The following is a 17,743-nucleotide window of genomic DNA, read 5'->3' as shown; positions in this document are numbered from 1 at the left end:
AACAGGCTTGCCAGCATTTGTTATTGGTTGACTTTTTGATAAGTCATTTTTTTTTCTGGAGATGGAATCTCAATGTTAATTTGCATTTCTCCAGTGGCCATTGATGTTGAACATTTTTTCATGTATTTATTGGCCATTTGTATTTCATTTCAAATGTACCTATGCATTTCAGATATCCATTTTTTGACTGAGTCTTTAATTTGGGGGGGATCTAATTTTTTTAGTTCTTTATATATTCTAAATATTAATCTATTGAAGAGTAGCTGGCAAAATTGTTTCCTGTTCTGTAGGTTGGCTCTTCACTCTGTTGGCAGTTTCTTTTGCTGTGCTGAAGCTTTTTGATTTGATATGATCGCATTTACTGATTCTTGGTATTATTTTTTTGTGCAGTCAGTCTTGTCAAAAAAGTCTTTGCCTACACCTATGTCTCCATGCGTTTTACTTTTTTTGCCTTCCAGAAGATTTTCTATTCTAATGTTTGTATCTCTGATCCAATTTAGTTTAGTTTAGGGCATAGTGAGAGGTAAGGGGTCATGGTTCAGTCTTTGGGATGTGGAAATCCAGTTTTCCCAGCACCATTCGTTGAAGAGCTATCTTTCCTCCAGCAAAGGTGTTTTGTCCCTTTGCCAAAAAGGTAGCTGAATGTGCCTGGAGTTCTTCCTGCATCCTCTATTCTGTTCCATTGATCCACAATTTTTTTTTTGTCAATACCATTCCTTTTTATCACTGTAGTACTGTACTGTAACTTGAAGTCTGGGCTCATGATGCTCCTGCCTTGTTCTTGTTGCCCAGAATCATTTTGCTATTCTAGTTTTCTGATTCATATAAATTTTAGGATTGCTTTCTCCATATCTGCAAGTAATGCTATTGGTTTTGATTGAGATTGCATTAAGTCTCTATAAAAGTTTTAGAAGTATGGCCATCTTTGCTATATTGGTTCTGCCTATCCAAAAGGAGGGTTTCCTTCCACTTTCTGATATTCTCTTTGATTTCCTTTTTCAGAGTATGATAGTTTCCACTGTAAAGGTCTTTCTCTTTTTTGATTAGGCTAACTGCTAAGTACTTCATTTTTCTTGATGCTGCTGTGAAAGGCATTGTTTCCCTACTTTTGCCTTCAGTGAGTTTGTTATTTGCAACCAAGGATATTACTGAGTGTTGAGCACTGACCTTGTATCCTGCTACTCCACTGAATGTGATTATTAGTTTTAGGAGACTTTTGGTGCGCGTTTGGGGTCTTCTCTCTAGAGGATCACGTCATCTGCAAATACTGATAACTTAACTTCTTCCTTTCCCATCAATATCTTTTTATTTCTTTCTCTTGTCTCATTGCTGTGGCTAATGTTTCAAGAACCATATTGAACAGGAGTGGTGACAGTGGGCATGCTGGTCTTGTTCCTGATTTTAGAAGGAAAGCTTTCAGCTTCTCTCCATGTAGTAGGATGCTGGCCATTCGTTTGTCACAGATGGCATTTCTAAAACTGAGATAAGACCCTTCTATTCCTATTTTCTTTAGGGTTCTTAATCATAAATGGATGCTTGATTTTGTCAAGTGCTTTTGTTCTGCATCTGTTGAGATGATCATGTGATTTTTTTTTAACCTTTTTTCTGTTTATGTGATATATTTATTGGATTTGCATATATTAAACCATCCCCACATTCCTGGAATGAATCCTACTTGGTCATGATGTATGATCCTTTTCCATGATTTGCTGCATTCTGTCTGGTAGTATCTTATTGAAGATTTGTGCATCTATATTCATTAAAGCAATTGGTCTGTAGTTCTCTTTTTTGGAATCAGGGTAGTGCTTGTTTCCAGGAATGAGTTTGGGAGTACTGCTTCTTTTTTTACTTCATTAAAGAGTTTGAGGAGTATTGGCATTAGATCTCTAAAGGAGGAAAGTAGCAAAGCAGAAGCAGCCTACTTTTCCTTTTTACCGCTTCCAGGCTACCTGCCCTTTGGGTGGTGCCACCCACACCCAGGGTGGGCCTTCTCATTATCCACATCCAGGATTATGCAAAAACATTCAGTGGACTAATTTAGTAATCACACACCCTAGATCCAGCCACCTCTGAAAAGCCCCACCTATGACCACATCAAGCTTTAGGGGTATCTAGGCACAAGCCATTAACACCTTCTTTGCTTAGCTGCTCATCTCATCAGGTCTATTTATTTATTTTTTTTTACATATTGGCATTGTTGGCTTCAATGTCTCTTTCTATGATATCCTTGAGAATCTTTCCTAACACTGGTTTGTTGGTCATGAATTTCTTGAGGTGCTCCTTGTCATGGAAATATCTCATTTCTCTGTTAGTGTTAAAGGAAAGTTTCACGGGGTATGTAAGTTGAAGCTGGAAGTTATCTTTTAGGGCTTGAAACATTTCACTCCAAGGTCTCCTGGCCTTTAAGGTTTGTGTAGCCAAATCTGCTGTAATTCCAATGGGTTTATCTTTATATGTGATTCATTGCTCTAACAGCCTTTAAAAGTTTCTCACTATGATGGACTTTTGGTACTCTGACTACAATGTGGCACAGGTTCTCTTTTGGTCATGGCTATTTGGGACTCTATATGCCTCACTTATCTGTATCTTTCTGTTCCTATACTTGGGAAGTTTTCTGCCATCATTTCTGTGAACAGGGTTTTCATGCCATTTATGTTGTCTTCTCATTTTTCATTTATTCCAATTATTCTTAATCTTTGCTTGATCTAGCAGCTGTTGGATCCATTTTTCATGTGCATTTCTTTATAAGGTGTCTTTGAGTAGTTGGTCTTTAAAGGTATCATTGTTTTCTAGTTCTGAAATTCTGTCTGCACATCAGTCAGTTCTGCTGTCCATACTTTCAATATGATTTTTAATCTTTTGGATTTGATTGAAACCTTTTCATGGACTCTAATTCTTTGGTGACCTGGTTATTCATGATTTGCATCATTTTGTTTAGCTCCTCTAGCATTTTATTAGTATCTTCTGAAAGCTCCAGCATCTTTTTGGTTATTAATTCCATTGTGTTTTATCTTCTCCAATCCTGCTAGGTACCTCTTTGAGCTGTTTTTTAACCTCCTCTGCTATCCTTTTAAGTAACTCAGGTGTGTGATTTATATTATTCTGCCCCTTGGTGCCCCCTGGATTGGCTTCAGGAAAGTCAGTAGTTTGGGGAGGCATTTTGTTGCCTTTTCTTATTTTCTTCTATTGTTTTTTGTTTTGTTTTGTACTGAGCATTGTGCTTATAGTGTAAAAGCTTCGTTGCTAGTATAGAGATCTCTAGTTGCTTTTAGTGATGTAATTTGGTTTGGCTAACTGTAATCCTCTGCCACAGACCCAAGATCCAATTACCTTGGTTGTTTTGAGAGGGGAAGATGCAGTGTTGTTACCCCAGCAATCAAGTTCTCTGGGAATGTACTCTAGTATTGTTAATGTAACAAAGGCAGTCTGAGTGTTGGCTTTACAGAGAAATAGTGCCAATTATGCAGCACTGTTAACATCAAATGAATCAGCTACACTATCATCAAAGACAAATTAGATATTAATATGCCATATGAACCAATTATGTACCACCCTTAATCCTATAGAAGAAATCAGCAATAATGAGTAAATCTTAAGGCAACCCAGGTAATCATTTATAACTAATATGTACTAAATGTGACAGCTACATTTTTGCTAATGGTGGAAAAGAATTCAACAGTAATTTTAGTTAATTATCAAAAATTAATAAAGCTTTATAATTATACTATTATAGATATAGGGTCTGGTAATGGAGAAATGTAAAACTTTTCTATGATATGAGATGAAGAAATGGGACAAAAGATCTTATTGGGGGAGTAGAACGCTGTTTATAGAATTAGGTAAAGGTAAGAGAAAAACTGAAAAGAAATAGAAGATAAAAGAAAAAGAGGGAGAAATGAAAGAAATTATATTGTGAGTAAAAATAAATAATTAAACAGAAAAATTAAAAGGAAGAAGAGAGAAAAACAGAGGAAAAAAAGAAGAAAAAGAGATAAGCAATGCAGGAGGACAAAGGCAGCTTTCCCAAGCCCCTGGAAAGAGAAGAAGAGAAAAACAAAACAAAAACTAAAAATAATGCTCACACTCACAAAAAACAACAAAGAACCAAACAAACACAAAAAGAAAAAAATATATATCTGTGATTCCGAACATGTAGTTTTCTTCTGGGGTCTACAGTTTTGGGACAGTGTCCAATTCAAGATATGTTCCTGCTGTCACTGTTAGACAAAAGCAGTCAGAGCCAAATTCCATGCTGAATGTACTCATCAGCAAGCAGGCAGTAGGATTAGGGTGAGGGGGCCCATTCTGGAACTTTCAAGTCTGGATTCAGGCTGAGCCTGGCCTCTGGCCACGGAGGCCATGGAGGTGGGCACTGGGTCTTTTGCCTTAAACCCTTCTGGGGGTCTCTTGCCAGATTGACTGCAGCACCCTGACCATGGATTTCTCCTGTGGATGTCCCTCACCCAGTCACTGTGGGATCATAACACTGGGAGCCCTGAGATGAAGCACCTGTTGCTGCTCTGCCTCCAGGTTCAGCTGACCCCTCCCTGGATTGGTGCACCATTCTCTCCAAGAAATGCCAGGTGACTGGACTAGAGTCACTCACCAGCTGTGGCACTAGACTACATCTGCTAGTCTGTTCCACTGCTTTTCTCCCTGAAGGACTCGAGTCCTCCACTTTCACTGTGTCTCTTACATTTGGTCTTTCTTTCTTGTGAACCATGAGCCACAAGCCAAGGAGAAGTGCTGATTGCCCCTTACTTTTTCCATGTTGTGTTCTGTTTCTCCAATTTCTTTGTACGCTCCAATTTTCTATCAGATCTTTCCTGGGTCACAAAGATCCATCCACTTCCCTTCTTTTCTTTTGCAAGTTGTTATTTTTTCAGTGTCTGAATTACAAATCTTGAAAAGGTTCAACATGTTTTAAGTGTATAATTCAGTAGCATTAGGTCTATTCACAGTTGTGTGAATATCACTGAAGAACCACCAAATTGTTTTCTACAATGGATATATCATTTTACATTTCCACTAGCAAGGTACAAGGAGTCCAGTTTTCCTACATCCTCAAAATAATTGCCATTTTCATTTTTTAAAACAATAATAACCATATTAATTGATGTGAAATGGCATCTCATTGTGGTCTTGATTTGCATTTCCCAGGCATTAATGATGTCAAGCACCTTTTCTTTTGCTTACTAGACACTTGGTACATCTTTGGAGAAATATCTGTGAAAGTCCATTTTTTTTTCTTAAATTCTTTTATTGGTACATTTTAGGTATACAACACATTTACATTTCTCATTGGGAACTTGTACCTTTACATGATGCATCTTGGTTATTTTTTCCCCATTCCTAGCCCTCCCTTCACCCCCTCCACCCTTCCCTATTTACAAAGAGTTTGTTTCCATTTCTCATCATTTTTCCTTTCCCTTCTTTCCTGTCCCCTGCCCCTCCCACTGCCCCTACCCCTTTGGACCTTTTCTTCCAATTTGGCATTATCAATTATTCATTCTAATGGTACAATTTATGTATATTTATAATTTCCTCCCTTGTATAAGCTTAGGGTTTGTCCTGTTCTTCTTTTTCTAGAAGCTTTTTCTAGAGGTTCAGCATTAGGTTGTTTAATTGGGCTCATTCTGTTTTCCTGATATGAATATTCACTGCTAAGAATTTCCCTAGTAAGACTGCTTTCATTGTGTCCCATAGATTCCGATATGTTGTATTGTCATTGTCATTTAATTGAAGGAACTGTCTGATTTCTCCTTTAATTTCCTGTGATCCACTGGTTATTCAGAAGTGTGTTGTTCAATTTCCATGTGTTTATGAAATTGTTCCAGTTTCTTTTGCTATGGATCTCCAATTTCATCACACTATGGTCTGATACTATACAGGGGATAACTTCAATTCCTTTACACTTACTTAAACATGTTCTATGTGGGAGTATGTGGTCTATTTTGGAGAATGACCCAGGTGCAGCTGAGAAGAATGTGTATTCTGATTTTGTGAAAGACTGTAAACATCCGTTAAATTCATTTGTTCAAGAGTTCGATTGAGTTCTAGTATTTCATTACTTATTTTTTGTCTAGTTGATCTATCTATTTGTGACAGTGGGGTGTTGAGGTCCTGCACTACAATTGTATTAGTGCATATATGACTTTTCATGTCTGTTAGTATTTGTTTTATATAGTTGGGCGCACTAGTGTTTGGTACATAGATATTTATGACTGTCATCTCTTCCTCTTGGGTTCTTCCCTTTACAAGGATGTAGTGTTCTTCTTTGTGTCTCTTAATCAATGTTTGTTTGAAATCTACTTGATCTGCAAAGAGGATAGCTACTCCTTTTTTTTCTTTCCCGTCGCATGCAGTATCGTTTTCCACCCTTTAACTTCCAGTTTATGAGTTTCATTTTGAATAAAGTGTATTTCTTGTATGCAGCATATTGTTGTATCTTGCTTCTTGACCCATTGTGCCTATTTTTTTTGATTGGTGAATTGAGACCATTAACATTGATGGTTATAACTGATATAGATTGACTTATCATTGTCATGACTTTTTCTTTTTGTTGGGTTCTCCCCCTTTACATTTAATTTCTTGTCGTGCCAGGTAGGTTCATTCTGCTTTGCTTCCTGGGGTTGTGATCCTCAATGTCTGTTCCTAAGATATTGTCTAAAACTTTTTGGAGTGCTGGTTTGGTATTCATGAAGTTCCTAAGGTGCTCTTTGTCACGAAAGTATCTTATTTCTTCATCAATTTTGAAAGATAGCTTTGCAGGGTACATCAATCTGGGTTGGAGGCTGTTTTCTTTTAGGGTTTGGAATACATCACTCCAAGCTCTTCTTGCCTTGAGGGTTTCTGTTGAGAAGTCTGCTGTGATTCTGATGGGCTTTTGTTTGTATGTGATTTGTTTCTTTTCTCTAATTGTTTATAGAACTTTGTTCTTCTGTTGAGTTTCTGGAATCTTAACAATTACATGCATGAATAACACCCTCCTGAACAACCAATGGGTCACAGAGAAAATTACAGAAGAAATTAGACAGTTTCTACAAGTAAGTGATAATGCCAGTACAACATACATGAATCTATGGTGCTCGTTTCAGCAGCACATATAGTAAAATAGGAATCTATGAGACACAATGAAAGCAGTTCTACCAGGGAAATTCACAGTAGTGAATGCCCATATTAGGAAAACAGAGAGAAATCAGTTAAATAACCTAATGCAGAACCTCAAGCTCCTAGAAAAAGAAGAGCATAACAAACCCAAAGCTTGCACAAGAAAGGAAATTATAAAGATCAGAGCAGAAATCAATGCAATGGAGACTAAGAGAACGATACAAAAAAGTCAATGAATCAAAGAGTTGGTTTTTTGGAAGAATAAATAAAATCAATAAACCTTTAGCCAACCTTATCAATAAAAGGAAAGAAAAGGCTCAAATCCATGCAATTATGAATGAAAAAAGTGAAGTCACAACAGACCCAGCAGAAATCCAGAGGATCATCAATACCTACTTTGAGAACCTGTACTCTAATAAAATGGAAAACACAGAAGAAATGGACAGATTCCTAGATCCATACGAATTGCCAAAGTTAAATGAAGCAGATATAGAAATTCTAAACATCCCAATTACAATGAGTGAAATTAAAAATGTAATAAAAAATTTACCAACAAAGAAAAGCCCAGGTCCTGACGGCTTCATTGCTGAATTCTACAAGACTTTTAAAGAAGGACTATCGCCATTACTCTTTAAATTCATCACGGAAATTGAAAAGGAAGTAAGGCTTCCAAAATCATTCCTGGAACCAAGTGTTACTTTGATTCCAAAACCAGGGAAAGATCCAACCCAAAAAGAGAACTACAGACCAATCTCCCTAATGAACATAGATGCAAACAAGATACTGGAAAACAGAATACAGAGGGGCATCAAGATACTGGCAAACAGAATACAGGAGGTTATCAAGAAGATTATACACCCTGACCAAGTTGGATTTATCCTGGAGATGCAAGGATGGTTCGACATTCATAAATCAATAAATGTAATACACTATATTAACAGAGTCAAGGACAAAAACCATGTGATCATAGCAACAGATGCAGCAAAGGCATTTGACAGAATCCAACACCCATTCATGATTAAAACACTACAGAAAATTGGAATAGAAGGTCTTCATCTCAACCTGATTAAGGCTATTTATGAAAAACCAACAGTCAACATCATACTAACTGGTCAAAAGCTGAAAACTTTCACACAAAAATCAGGAACAAGACAAGGATGCCCACTACCACCACTCCTGTTCAATATAGTTCTGGAAACATTAGCCATAGCAATTAGAAAAGAGAAAGAAATATAAGGAATAAAGATAGGAAAGGAGGAAGTGAAACTATCATTATTTGCTGATTATATGATATTTTATACAGAAGACCCAAAAAACTCCACCAAAAGACTTCTAGACTTAATTGACAGATTCAGTAGAGTAGCTGGATGCAAGATCAACACTCAAAGAAAAATTAGCCTTCTTATACACAAATAGCAGACTCATTGAGAAATTCGGGAAACAATTCCTTTTACAATAGCATCCAAAAAAATGAAATATCTAGGAATCAACCGAAAAAGGAAGCAAAAGACCTCTACACTGAAAACTACAGCACTCTGAAAAAGGACATTGACGAGGATATAAGAAAATGGAAAGACATCCCTTGTTCCTGGGTAGGAAGAACCAATATAGTGAAAATGGCCATACTTCTAAAACTGCTACACAGATTTAATGCAATGCTGATTGAAATTCCAACAATACTCTTCACAGAACTAGAGAAAACAATCCAAAAATTCATTTGGAACCAGAAGAGATCTAGAATAGCAAAAGCAATTCTAGGCAGCAGAGACATGGCAGGGGGTATCACAATCCCCAACTTGAAACTATACTACAAAGCTACTGTGATAAAAAACAGCATGGTACTATCAACAAAACGGACCCTAGGATCAGTGGAATAGATTAGAAGATGCAGAAACAACTCCAGACATACTCAGCTGCCTCATCTTTGACAAAGGAGCCAACCACACTCATTGGAGGAAAGATAGCCTCTTTAATAAATGGTGTTGGAAAAACTAGATTTCAACCTGCCAAAGATTAAAACTAGACCCCTATCTATCACCATGTACTAAACTAAGATTGAAGTAGATTAAAGATCTAAATATTAAGACAGAAACACTAAACTTGCTGGAAGATGAGTTAGGTAGAACTCTTGAAGACATTGGCATAGGAAAAGACTTTATGAACAAAACCTCAGTAGCACGGGAACTAGCACAAAGAATCAACAACTGGGATCTCATGTTACTAAAAAGCTTCTGCACTGTAAGAGAAACCACCAACAGAGCTAAGAGACAACCTGCAATGTGGGAAAAAATTTTTAGCAGCTGTACTTCAGACAAAGGTCTACTATCTAGAATATATAAAGAATTGAAAAAAATCAGACCCCTCAAATCCAAAGACCCAATCCAAAAATGGACATCTGAAATGAACAGACATTTCTCAAAGAAGTAAGAGCAGCAAATAAATATATGAAAAAATGTTCAACATCACTGGTCATTTGAGAGATGCAGATGAAAACAACACTGAGATTCCACCTCACCCCAGAAAGACTGGCTGCTATAAAGAAACCAACCAATAACAAATGTTGGCGGGGTTGTGGGGAGAAAGGAACCCTTCTCCACTGCTGGTGGGAGTGCAGACTGGTGCAACCACTGTGGAAATCAGTATGGAGATACCTCAAACTACTAGGGCTAGAGGTCCCATTTGACCCAGATAGTCCCCAGCTGGGTATCTTCCCCAAAGAATTAAAAGAATCATACCACAGAGATATATGTGCACCCATGTTTATTGCGGCACAGTTTGTAATAGCTAAAGCTTGGAAACAGCCCAAGTGCCCATCAACTGGAAATTGGACAAAGAAGATGTGGATTTTTATAAAATGGTGTTCCACTTAGCCATAAAGAACGAGAAACTAGAGACGTTTATAGCTAAATGAATGCATATCGAGGCGATACTCTTCAGTGAAATAAATAGGACACACATGTGTAAATACCAAATAGTTTCTCTAGTGTGAGAAACTGAAAGTGTAAATAAGGACTGAAATGATTAAAATGAGTAACTGATAATTTGAAATAGGAAAAGTTCCAAAGGGGTAGGGGTGGTGGGAGGGGAAGGGGAAAGGGAAGACGCAAAAGGAAATATTATGAGAAAAGGAAAAAAATGGAAACAAAATCTATGTAAATAGGGAAGGGTGGAGGGGGTGAGGGGCGCACAGGTAATGGGGAAAAAAATAAGAACTAAGATTCATCATGTACAGGTACAAGCACCCAGTGATAAATGTAAATGTATACCTAAAATGTACCAATAGAAGAATTTTTTAAAATAAATAAAAATAAAAATAAAAGCTAAATTTGTTAACATACATTTAAAGCTTCATAATAAATGCATTAATGAGGCAAAAATATAAAATATGATTAATATAGTTTTAATAGAGTCACAGGCAATTATTTCACTGATAAGATACAAAGAAGCTGTGGGAAAAAAAATCTATTTTTTAAAACAAGCTCTCAATTTAAAGAAAACTCATATTATTAAAATGTAAAGCCCTATCAGGAGGTTGAGGCAAGTGCTACACAGCAAGACCTGCCTCAAAAAGCAAATAAATTTCATTTAAAAACTACGTCTACACAACGAGTGATTGATAATATGAAACAGGAAGAAACTGTTCAAAAGGAAAGGGAAACTGTGAAAGGGGGAGGGATTAAAGGAAAAACTGTATGAAAGAACGAAAAAATGGAAACAAAGCTTTTGTAAATAAAGGTGAAGGGGAGGTTGAAGGGAGGGAAGGGAATGGGAGGAAAAGACGAATCAAGCTATATCATGTGCAGGTACAAATTTTCTTTGACAAAAGTGATTGTTGTGTATATTTAAATTGCACCAATAAAATTAATTAAAAAAATAAAAACTATGTGGATAAAGACATTTCCATGGAAAAAATTGTATAATCTGGTCTCTGTATAATTAAAATGATAATAATTCTAATGATAAAGCTACAGGATTTAGAATATTTATAAAAGTGGATAGAGTTCATTTCCTTTGGGGACACAGTCACAAACATCACTTGTTTTAAACTAAACTTTTAAAAGAATCTCGATAAATTGATGTTGAGTCATTTGTGTAACAGAATGCATGGGATACATGGAAAAAAACAGTGCTTTTCTTGGAAAATTCAGGAAGTCTGACTGGTATTCACACTGGTATCTCACCTACAAGGCAAGACCATGGTATTTCCCAGAACGTAGCAATGGATTTCTCTTAGGGTCAGAACTACTCAACAAAATCCCTAAAGTTCTGTCCACACCAAGCAAGGAAAATAAGAGCTTAGAAAAATAATTATTCCTTCCTTCATTCTATTTAAATATTTTGAACACTTACTGTCTGCTAAGAATTATGGTAGGCATGGAATTTATGGTTAGCGGGGAAAATGGAACTTAAATAACTGGTAAGTGCCATAAGTACTATAAAAGAGAAATACTAAGAGCCAGGGTAGCATAAATTAAGACATTTAACTGTGTCTTCCCTGACGAATCAACATGTAAACAGCCAAAAAGAATGAGTAGAAATTAATTAGAAAAAGAAAAATAAGAAAATTTCCAAGTAGAAAAGCAAAGACCCGAAACAACATACAAAGGTAAAGTGGAATTATAGAATATTTAATTATTCAAACATTAAAAAAAAACCTATAACATTACATTTTTAACCTCCCAACACTTGCCATTTCTAAGTTCCATTCTCTTATAGGTTCATCTATAGGTTATTTTAATTTTTTTTTTGGGTACCAGAGATTGAACTCGGGTCCTTGCGCTGGCGAGGCAGGCGCCAGAACCACCAAGCTAAATCCCCGGCCCTATAGGTTATTTTTAAATTGTCCAGTTTTTTTCTAAGAAAACACTGAGACTGTTGCCTTTGCTCTATTATTTTCTGCAATGTCCCAATCCTTTGATAATAAAACATATAAATGTTCATGTAAGAACAATGGTTTGGAGCACAGAATAAAACTTTGAATAATCTTCTGATTTCAGGACAAATATGTCTTAATATGTCCTGAATATTATTAGGTACATATAAATTCAGAACTTTTATAACTTCCTGGCATATTTTCCACTTAACCATACGTAACAAATTTCTCCATCCCTATATTTTTAAGTGTCTCAAGCTCATTATCTTTTATATTCCCAACTTTCAGCTCATGTGGGTTTGTGTATGTGGTACCAGGGATTAAACCCTGGGCCTTCACAATGAGCTTCATCTTCAGCCCTGCTTATTTTTTGAGAGAGAGTTGCACTCAATGTCATTAAACGGCCCAGGCTAGGCTTGACTTGTGTTCCTCCTGCCTCAGCCTCCCAAAGTGGTAAAATCTTTAAATTAACAAAATACATCAAATTTAAGTAGTATGATTGTTAATTGTCCTTCCTGTTTCAAAATTCTTTAGAACCACAGGTTTTTGTAAAAGAATGATAGTGCATGCACGTACTGTTTTAAGTACATTATGAATGCTAATAAGAGCTTTACCTTCTCATAGAATATTGAGGTCCTAAATAATCTGAAGATTTTCACCTGGTTTCCCACACATATAATTTAAAATCATGTACCATATATTACTTATTTTCTTGAATCCTGAACCCACTAAATGGCCTCAATCAGCAAAATAGCTCAACATAGATGTCTATTTAAAGTGTTATGTAAACTTCTTTATTCTTACTCTTTGGAAAATGGACGTAAGTATGGACTTGTCATGTTTTACTCTAGGTTGTATATAAAATATAATGGAACTTTACTTCTACTTACATAAATAGATGATTCAGAAGTTTATTTTATGTAGCTAACCAGCTGTAAAATAATTTTATTAGAGCTTTTATTATGACCTTGTATTCAATATGCCACAAACATGTTTCTTATATTTTATAACTCACCAACTACCTCCAACTGCCGAAATTTTACAATTGGTAAGACTAACAATGTTTATTTTTACTATTAGTCATGTGTTACTGATTATTTGGAGGAAGTATCAAAATTCATTTTTAAATAGCTGCAAGATGTAATGGTTCAAACATACAGGATTTTAGGGTACATAAAGAGATTTTATAACAAACATTAAACTTTTTAATGTTTTCATGTGTTCTTTTGATTCAGAAGGAATAAAATCTAAATGAGAAAAAATCTCCAGGTAATAGACACTTTGTACACACTTCTCCCTAGAAACAATTTTTATTAGAAAAAAAGCTTATTCTTTAAATATTCTCAAGACATCTTGCAACATTTCTACTTTAGATACATTAAGCAAGCCAACTTCTGTCATTAGCACCTCAAAAATAGGAGAACCATGAGATTTAAAATACAAAAAATCCACTGATGATCTTCACCTTTAATATTCCTTTCACTTACAATGATTCAAAATACTTAGCAAAAGAATTACTGTTTGACCAGGATGCCTATATGGAAAATGTTTTCCATATTACCCTGGATCCATACTACATGGTTACTAACAGTATACTGGGGGGAAAAGAAGATAACATAGCAAAATCTTCCCAAATATATAGACAATATGTCAAAGTCAGTAGTAAAGTCACTACCAAAATGAAAGCACTCACCCGAATAAAGTAACATAATATATAATTGATAAACACATATTGTGGCTCATTCAAAAGCATTTCTAAATCTGTGGTCATTTTTTTAAGAGTAAATCATTTGAATGGTTAAATTCAGTGACTAAGAAAGAAAAGTCCTCATAACAATGCTTACAGGTTATTATTTAATTAAATAAATATACTGGGATATGCATGATCAGTCTCTAAAGCAACTAAAGGGATGCTTAAATCAAATTTAACATGAAATATGTTCAAAATAAGTTTCTTGGGAAAAGAAAACAGACTTAGTGTGTCAAAATAAGAGCCAACGGTAGATAATTTCAAAACACAGGGCCGGGGATTTAGCTCAGTGACATTGCACCTGCCTGGCAGGCTCAAGGTTCTGAGTTTGAGTCCCAATACCAAAAATAAATGAATGAATGAATGAATAAATAAATAAAACACTGTTATATTCCTTTGTATCCCATTTTTTTGTAAGCCAGACTATAAGTATGGAAAGTCAAATCTAAACTCCTTACAACTTTGGTGATCACTTAGCCTGCTGGCTGGATTAAATTCCATAATGCAAGCAGAGCGCAGTGGAGCCTGTGTGTAAGTCCCAGCTATCTGGGGGATCAGGGCTGGGGCTCCCTTGAGCCCAAGGCGGCCAGGCTGAGCAACACAGCAGACTCTGTCTCAAGGAAGGAAGGAAGGAATTCCACAGCCTGCACTGTACTCTACTAAAAGGCACCTTACATTTTATATATATTTCAATATTAAATTTCTAAAATAACATCAATTATTTTCCCACTTCAAAAGAATATATATAGTCCAGAAAGTAAATCTTTGCACATAACAAGTATCCATTCACAAAGGGAACTGAGTAGGACTCAAAGAAATTAAAAACTTTTAAAAAGTAAATTTTCAAAAATGTAAAATGCCCCAATAAAATTAAGTACGTGTATATGAAACACCATGTGTGAAGTATTGTTCTGGGTACTGTGAGAGGTATTGTAAGTGCATACACATATACATACACACACAGCAGAGAATAAAAACAATTTACATGAAACAACTACAGAAAAATATCAACTCTAAAATGACAACAGATTTTAAGAAACAGATCATTTCTAAAGGACTAGTGATTGCTGTTAGGGACAGCAGCAGGGTGAGCGTGGCTATAAAAGAGGATCCTCGTAATGATGCAAGTGCCCTGCATCTTGATTATGGTGGTGACAGACACACACGAGTAAAACTGTATAGGCTCAAACACACACACACACACACACACACACACACATAACTGGGGAAACCTAAGTAAGATCTATGAGTTTTTATCAATGTCATCATCCTGGTTCTGATATACTATTACAGTTTGTAAAAGGTTACCATTCAGAGGAAAAAAATAAAGGGCCCTGGGATCGCACTATAGTATTCCTTACAACTTCATGTAAATCTAAATTATGTCACACTGAAAAACAATTCTAGAAGATAAAATAATTACACTTTCTCCGTGTTAAATACATCATCCTCCCCCTTAAAAAAATACTCAAGGAAGAAAACACCAAGATTCCAATGACAAAAGAAATTACCACTTAGGTGCAGTAGTAACTGCTCTCCAAGAAACCCAAAGTAAACACTGGGTCTAAGTATTCTTCGTCTATCAAAACGTTCTCGATTTATTTTTAATGAAGTGTTAATTTACAATACGTTAAAGATCATATGCTACAATGAAGATTTCTCATACATAGTAATGAGAAACTGCTGCCGTACCGTTAGATGGTGATGTAATAATCTTTTATACAAAAAATGAGGAGGGAGAAAGAGGAAGGGGGTCGGGGAGAGACGAGTTCCGACTGAGGGTAGGAAGAACCGGCAGGACCGTGCCAGCCAAGTCTTACTTTTACCTACTTCTGCTCTCTTGGAAGAGATTTAGGTGTATCACGCCCATTTCACTAATCCAAGACAAGAAGCACGGTTTAAACCAGTCTGGAATTGCTTGCTGTGCGGAAACAGAAGGTGATCAGAGGCAAGGTGACAGCGGATAAAGCGGCTCTGGTTACCGGAGACCCTCCCGGGAAGGTAACCCGGACCACCTGCCGTCCAGTCCATCCGAACCTTCGCTTTCGCCGCCCGACCGCAGAGCCCGACACCCTGAGCTTCTCGGCCTTCGGAGGGCTGCAGGAAAGGGGACCCCCAGCTCCGGCGCCCGGGCAGGGCGGGGCGGGGCGGGAAGGGGCGAGGCGGGGCGGGAAGGGGCTGGCGCTCACCCGCGCTCTGCAGCGTCTCCAGGTTCTGCGGCCTGGTCGCCTGCTCCGCCACCCTCTGCACGAACTGCAGCCTGGCTTTCCGGTACTCCTCCAGGCCTGCGGAGGGAGGCTCGCTCGGTGGGGCCCGCCACAGCCCCGCGGGCGCCCGTCCTCCCGCCAGGCCTACCTTGCAGCACCTGCCTCTGGCTCATGGCGCCCGCGCCGGCCTGCGGTCCACTGAGCCCGCTTTTCGGCGTGTCCAACGGCTGGGCCGGATCCACGCGTGGCTTCCGTGTACACGCGTCGCCCCGGCAACCGCCGCCGGGCACCGGCGTGACGTCACTGGACGGCGGGCTAGGGCGGCCAATCCCGGCTGCTCCGCGCGCTGTCCAGGCGCCCCGGGCATTGGCAGTGCTGCCGAAGTCAGCGCTGTCCTTTTCGGTCCAGACTTCTGCATGTTGTGCCACGCCAGCCGGGAAATCACCAAACACTGGGACAAAAACAGAGTTATAACTAAAAGGAGTTTATTCACGCGCGTGGACTCCACTCTCTAGGAGAAGTGAAGCCCCGAAGCAGCGGACCGTACAGGTTTATAGGAAACTCGAACAAAGAAGTTCAGGGAGAGGCCACTATGTCCTTCAGCCAGCTGTGAAATATTTTTTCACAACCCAGTTCTTTTTCATCCCACCTAGCTTGCCAAGCTAGGGCCTTCTGTGGCTACAGGGTTCCGGGTTACAGGGAGGCGCCGGGCACCATCCGTTCCCGGGGAGCGATAAAGCATGTTTACAGGAGCAGAGCAAGCGGCTGTCTTGTGGAGAATTCCAGCACTCTATAAGGGGAGGGGTATGAGGGGAGTTCATTTCTTAGATTCACTGCACACCTGGCATTTCTGATTCCGGGATTCCTGGAGGGTCACGACCAGGGGCACACACTTGAGTACCGTGCAGTACTTTGAAAGTATTTAGTAATGACTCCTAGAGATCCAGAGGGAAATCAGAGCATGAAATAATAGGATAATAGGCTCTCTTCCCGTGGCTTTCTCCTAATGATGACCAATTTGGGTGTTTCTTCATTTTTGTGTTATTTTTTAAACATTGTGTCTGTCAGGTAAAAAAAGCCGAAAACCAAGACCAGACCAGGCCACAACAAGCCTTTCTTGCAGGGACAATCTGCCAGGCTGTCTCTGAACAAAGAAGAGACAGAGCAAGGGGGCCGGGCAGGAAGCGCTTCTGATGGGAGCTGGGGTGGGTTGGGTGGGGTCCTGGCTGGGGACTGGAGGAGCCTGGGGCGTCACTGGCTGCCAGGAGGAGAGCGAGTGTTAGGGTACTCTTTTGGGGGGACTGGGGGCGTGCTGGGAAGAAGGCAGCTGTTATATACAGCAGGACCCTAAATCGGAGGGAAATCTAACATTCCAGGCTCTTGTTTTATGGTTGTTGGGCGAAGGTCTCTTCTGGAGCTGCTTCAAGCTGACAAAGGGGTAAAGGTTAGGGCTAACCCTGGATCTGACGGGGGGAGCGGTAGGTGGGGGCTTTTTTTCCTCTGCCACAGTGGCTGGTACCCCGCTATGATGAGCTCCGTGACTGTCTGGTTGGTAAATGCCCTCATGCAAGAAATTTTGAAAACAGCAAAAAACAGTCTAAAGCAGACGATCAGACAGATAATACTGAGGGGTCCCAAGAGCGGTAATAGCCAGGGAAGCCATGAGCTCCAGGAACCAAATGTATCCCACCATTGATTAGCACCTTGAGGGCATATCTATCTGGCCCATTGAGTCTTAAGTCTTTCCCTCATTTGACGCGTAATTTCTCTCATTATTTAGATAGATTTTACAGAGACAGCTGG

At 38.5% G+C, this 17,743-nt stretch overlaps 1 protein-coding gene across 9 annotated transcripts in view; it reads right to left on the bottom strand.

The window, feature by feature from the left end:
- Spag6 (sperm associated antigen 6) overlaps positions 1 to 16,244 on the bottom strand; it is a 65,132-nt gene extending 48,888 nt beyond the window's left edge. For 3 of the 9 annotated variants that reach the window (XM_004859878.4, XM_004859876.3, XM_087207268.1), the window contains exons 1-2: positions 16,089 to 16,227; positions 15,923 to 16,018 (exon numbers count right to left, since the gene is read on the bottom strand). In XM_004859878.4, the coding sequence (XP_004859935.1) occupies positions 15,923 to 16,018; positions 16,089 to 16,113 (121 nt within the window). In that variant the 5' untranslated portion in view covers positions 16,114 to 16,227. Of the gene's footprint in view, positions 1 to 15,563; positions 15,884 to 15,922; positions 16,019 to 16,088 lie in introns of those variants that run through there. The other 6 variants (XM_004859872.4, XM_004859873.4, XM_004859875.4 and 3 more) reach the window with 5 other exon arrangements.
- Positions 16,245 to 17,743: the final 1,499 nt, after the last annotated feature.

Source organism: Heterocephalus glaber, unplaced genomic scaffold (assembly GCF_053883595.1).
Source record: "Heterocephalus glaber isolate CG9 unplaced genomic scaffold, H.glaber_assembly_v1.0 deba00000768, whole genome shotgun sequence".
In the NCBI taxonomy this organism is placed as follows: Eukaryota; Metazoa; Chordata; class Mammalia; order Rodentia; family Bathyergidae; genus Heterocephalus; species Heterocephalus glaber.
The sequence above is the reverse complement of the archived record's forward strand: the minus strand, read 5'-3'. Positions and strand labels throughout refer to the sequence as shown.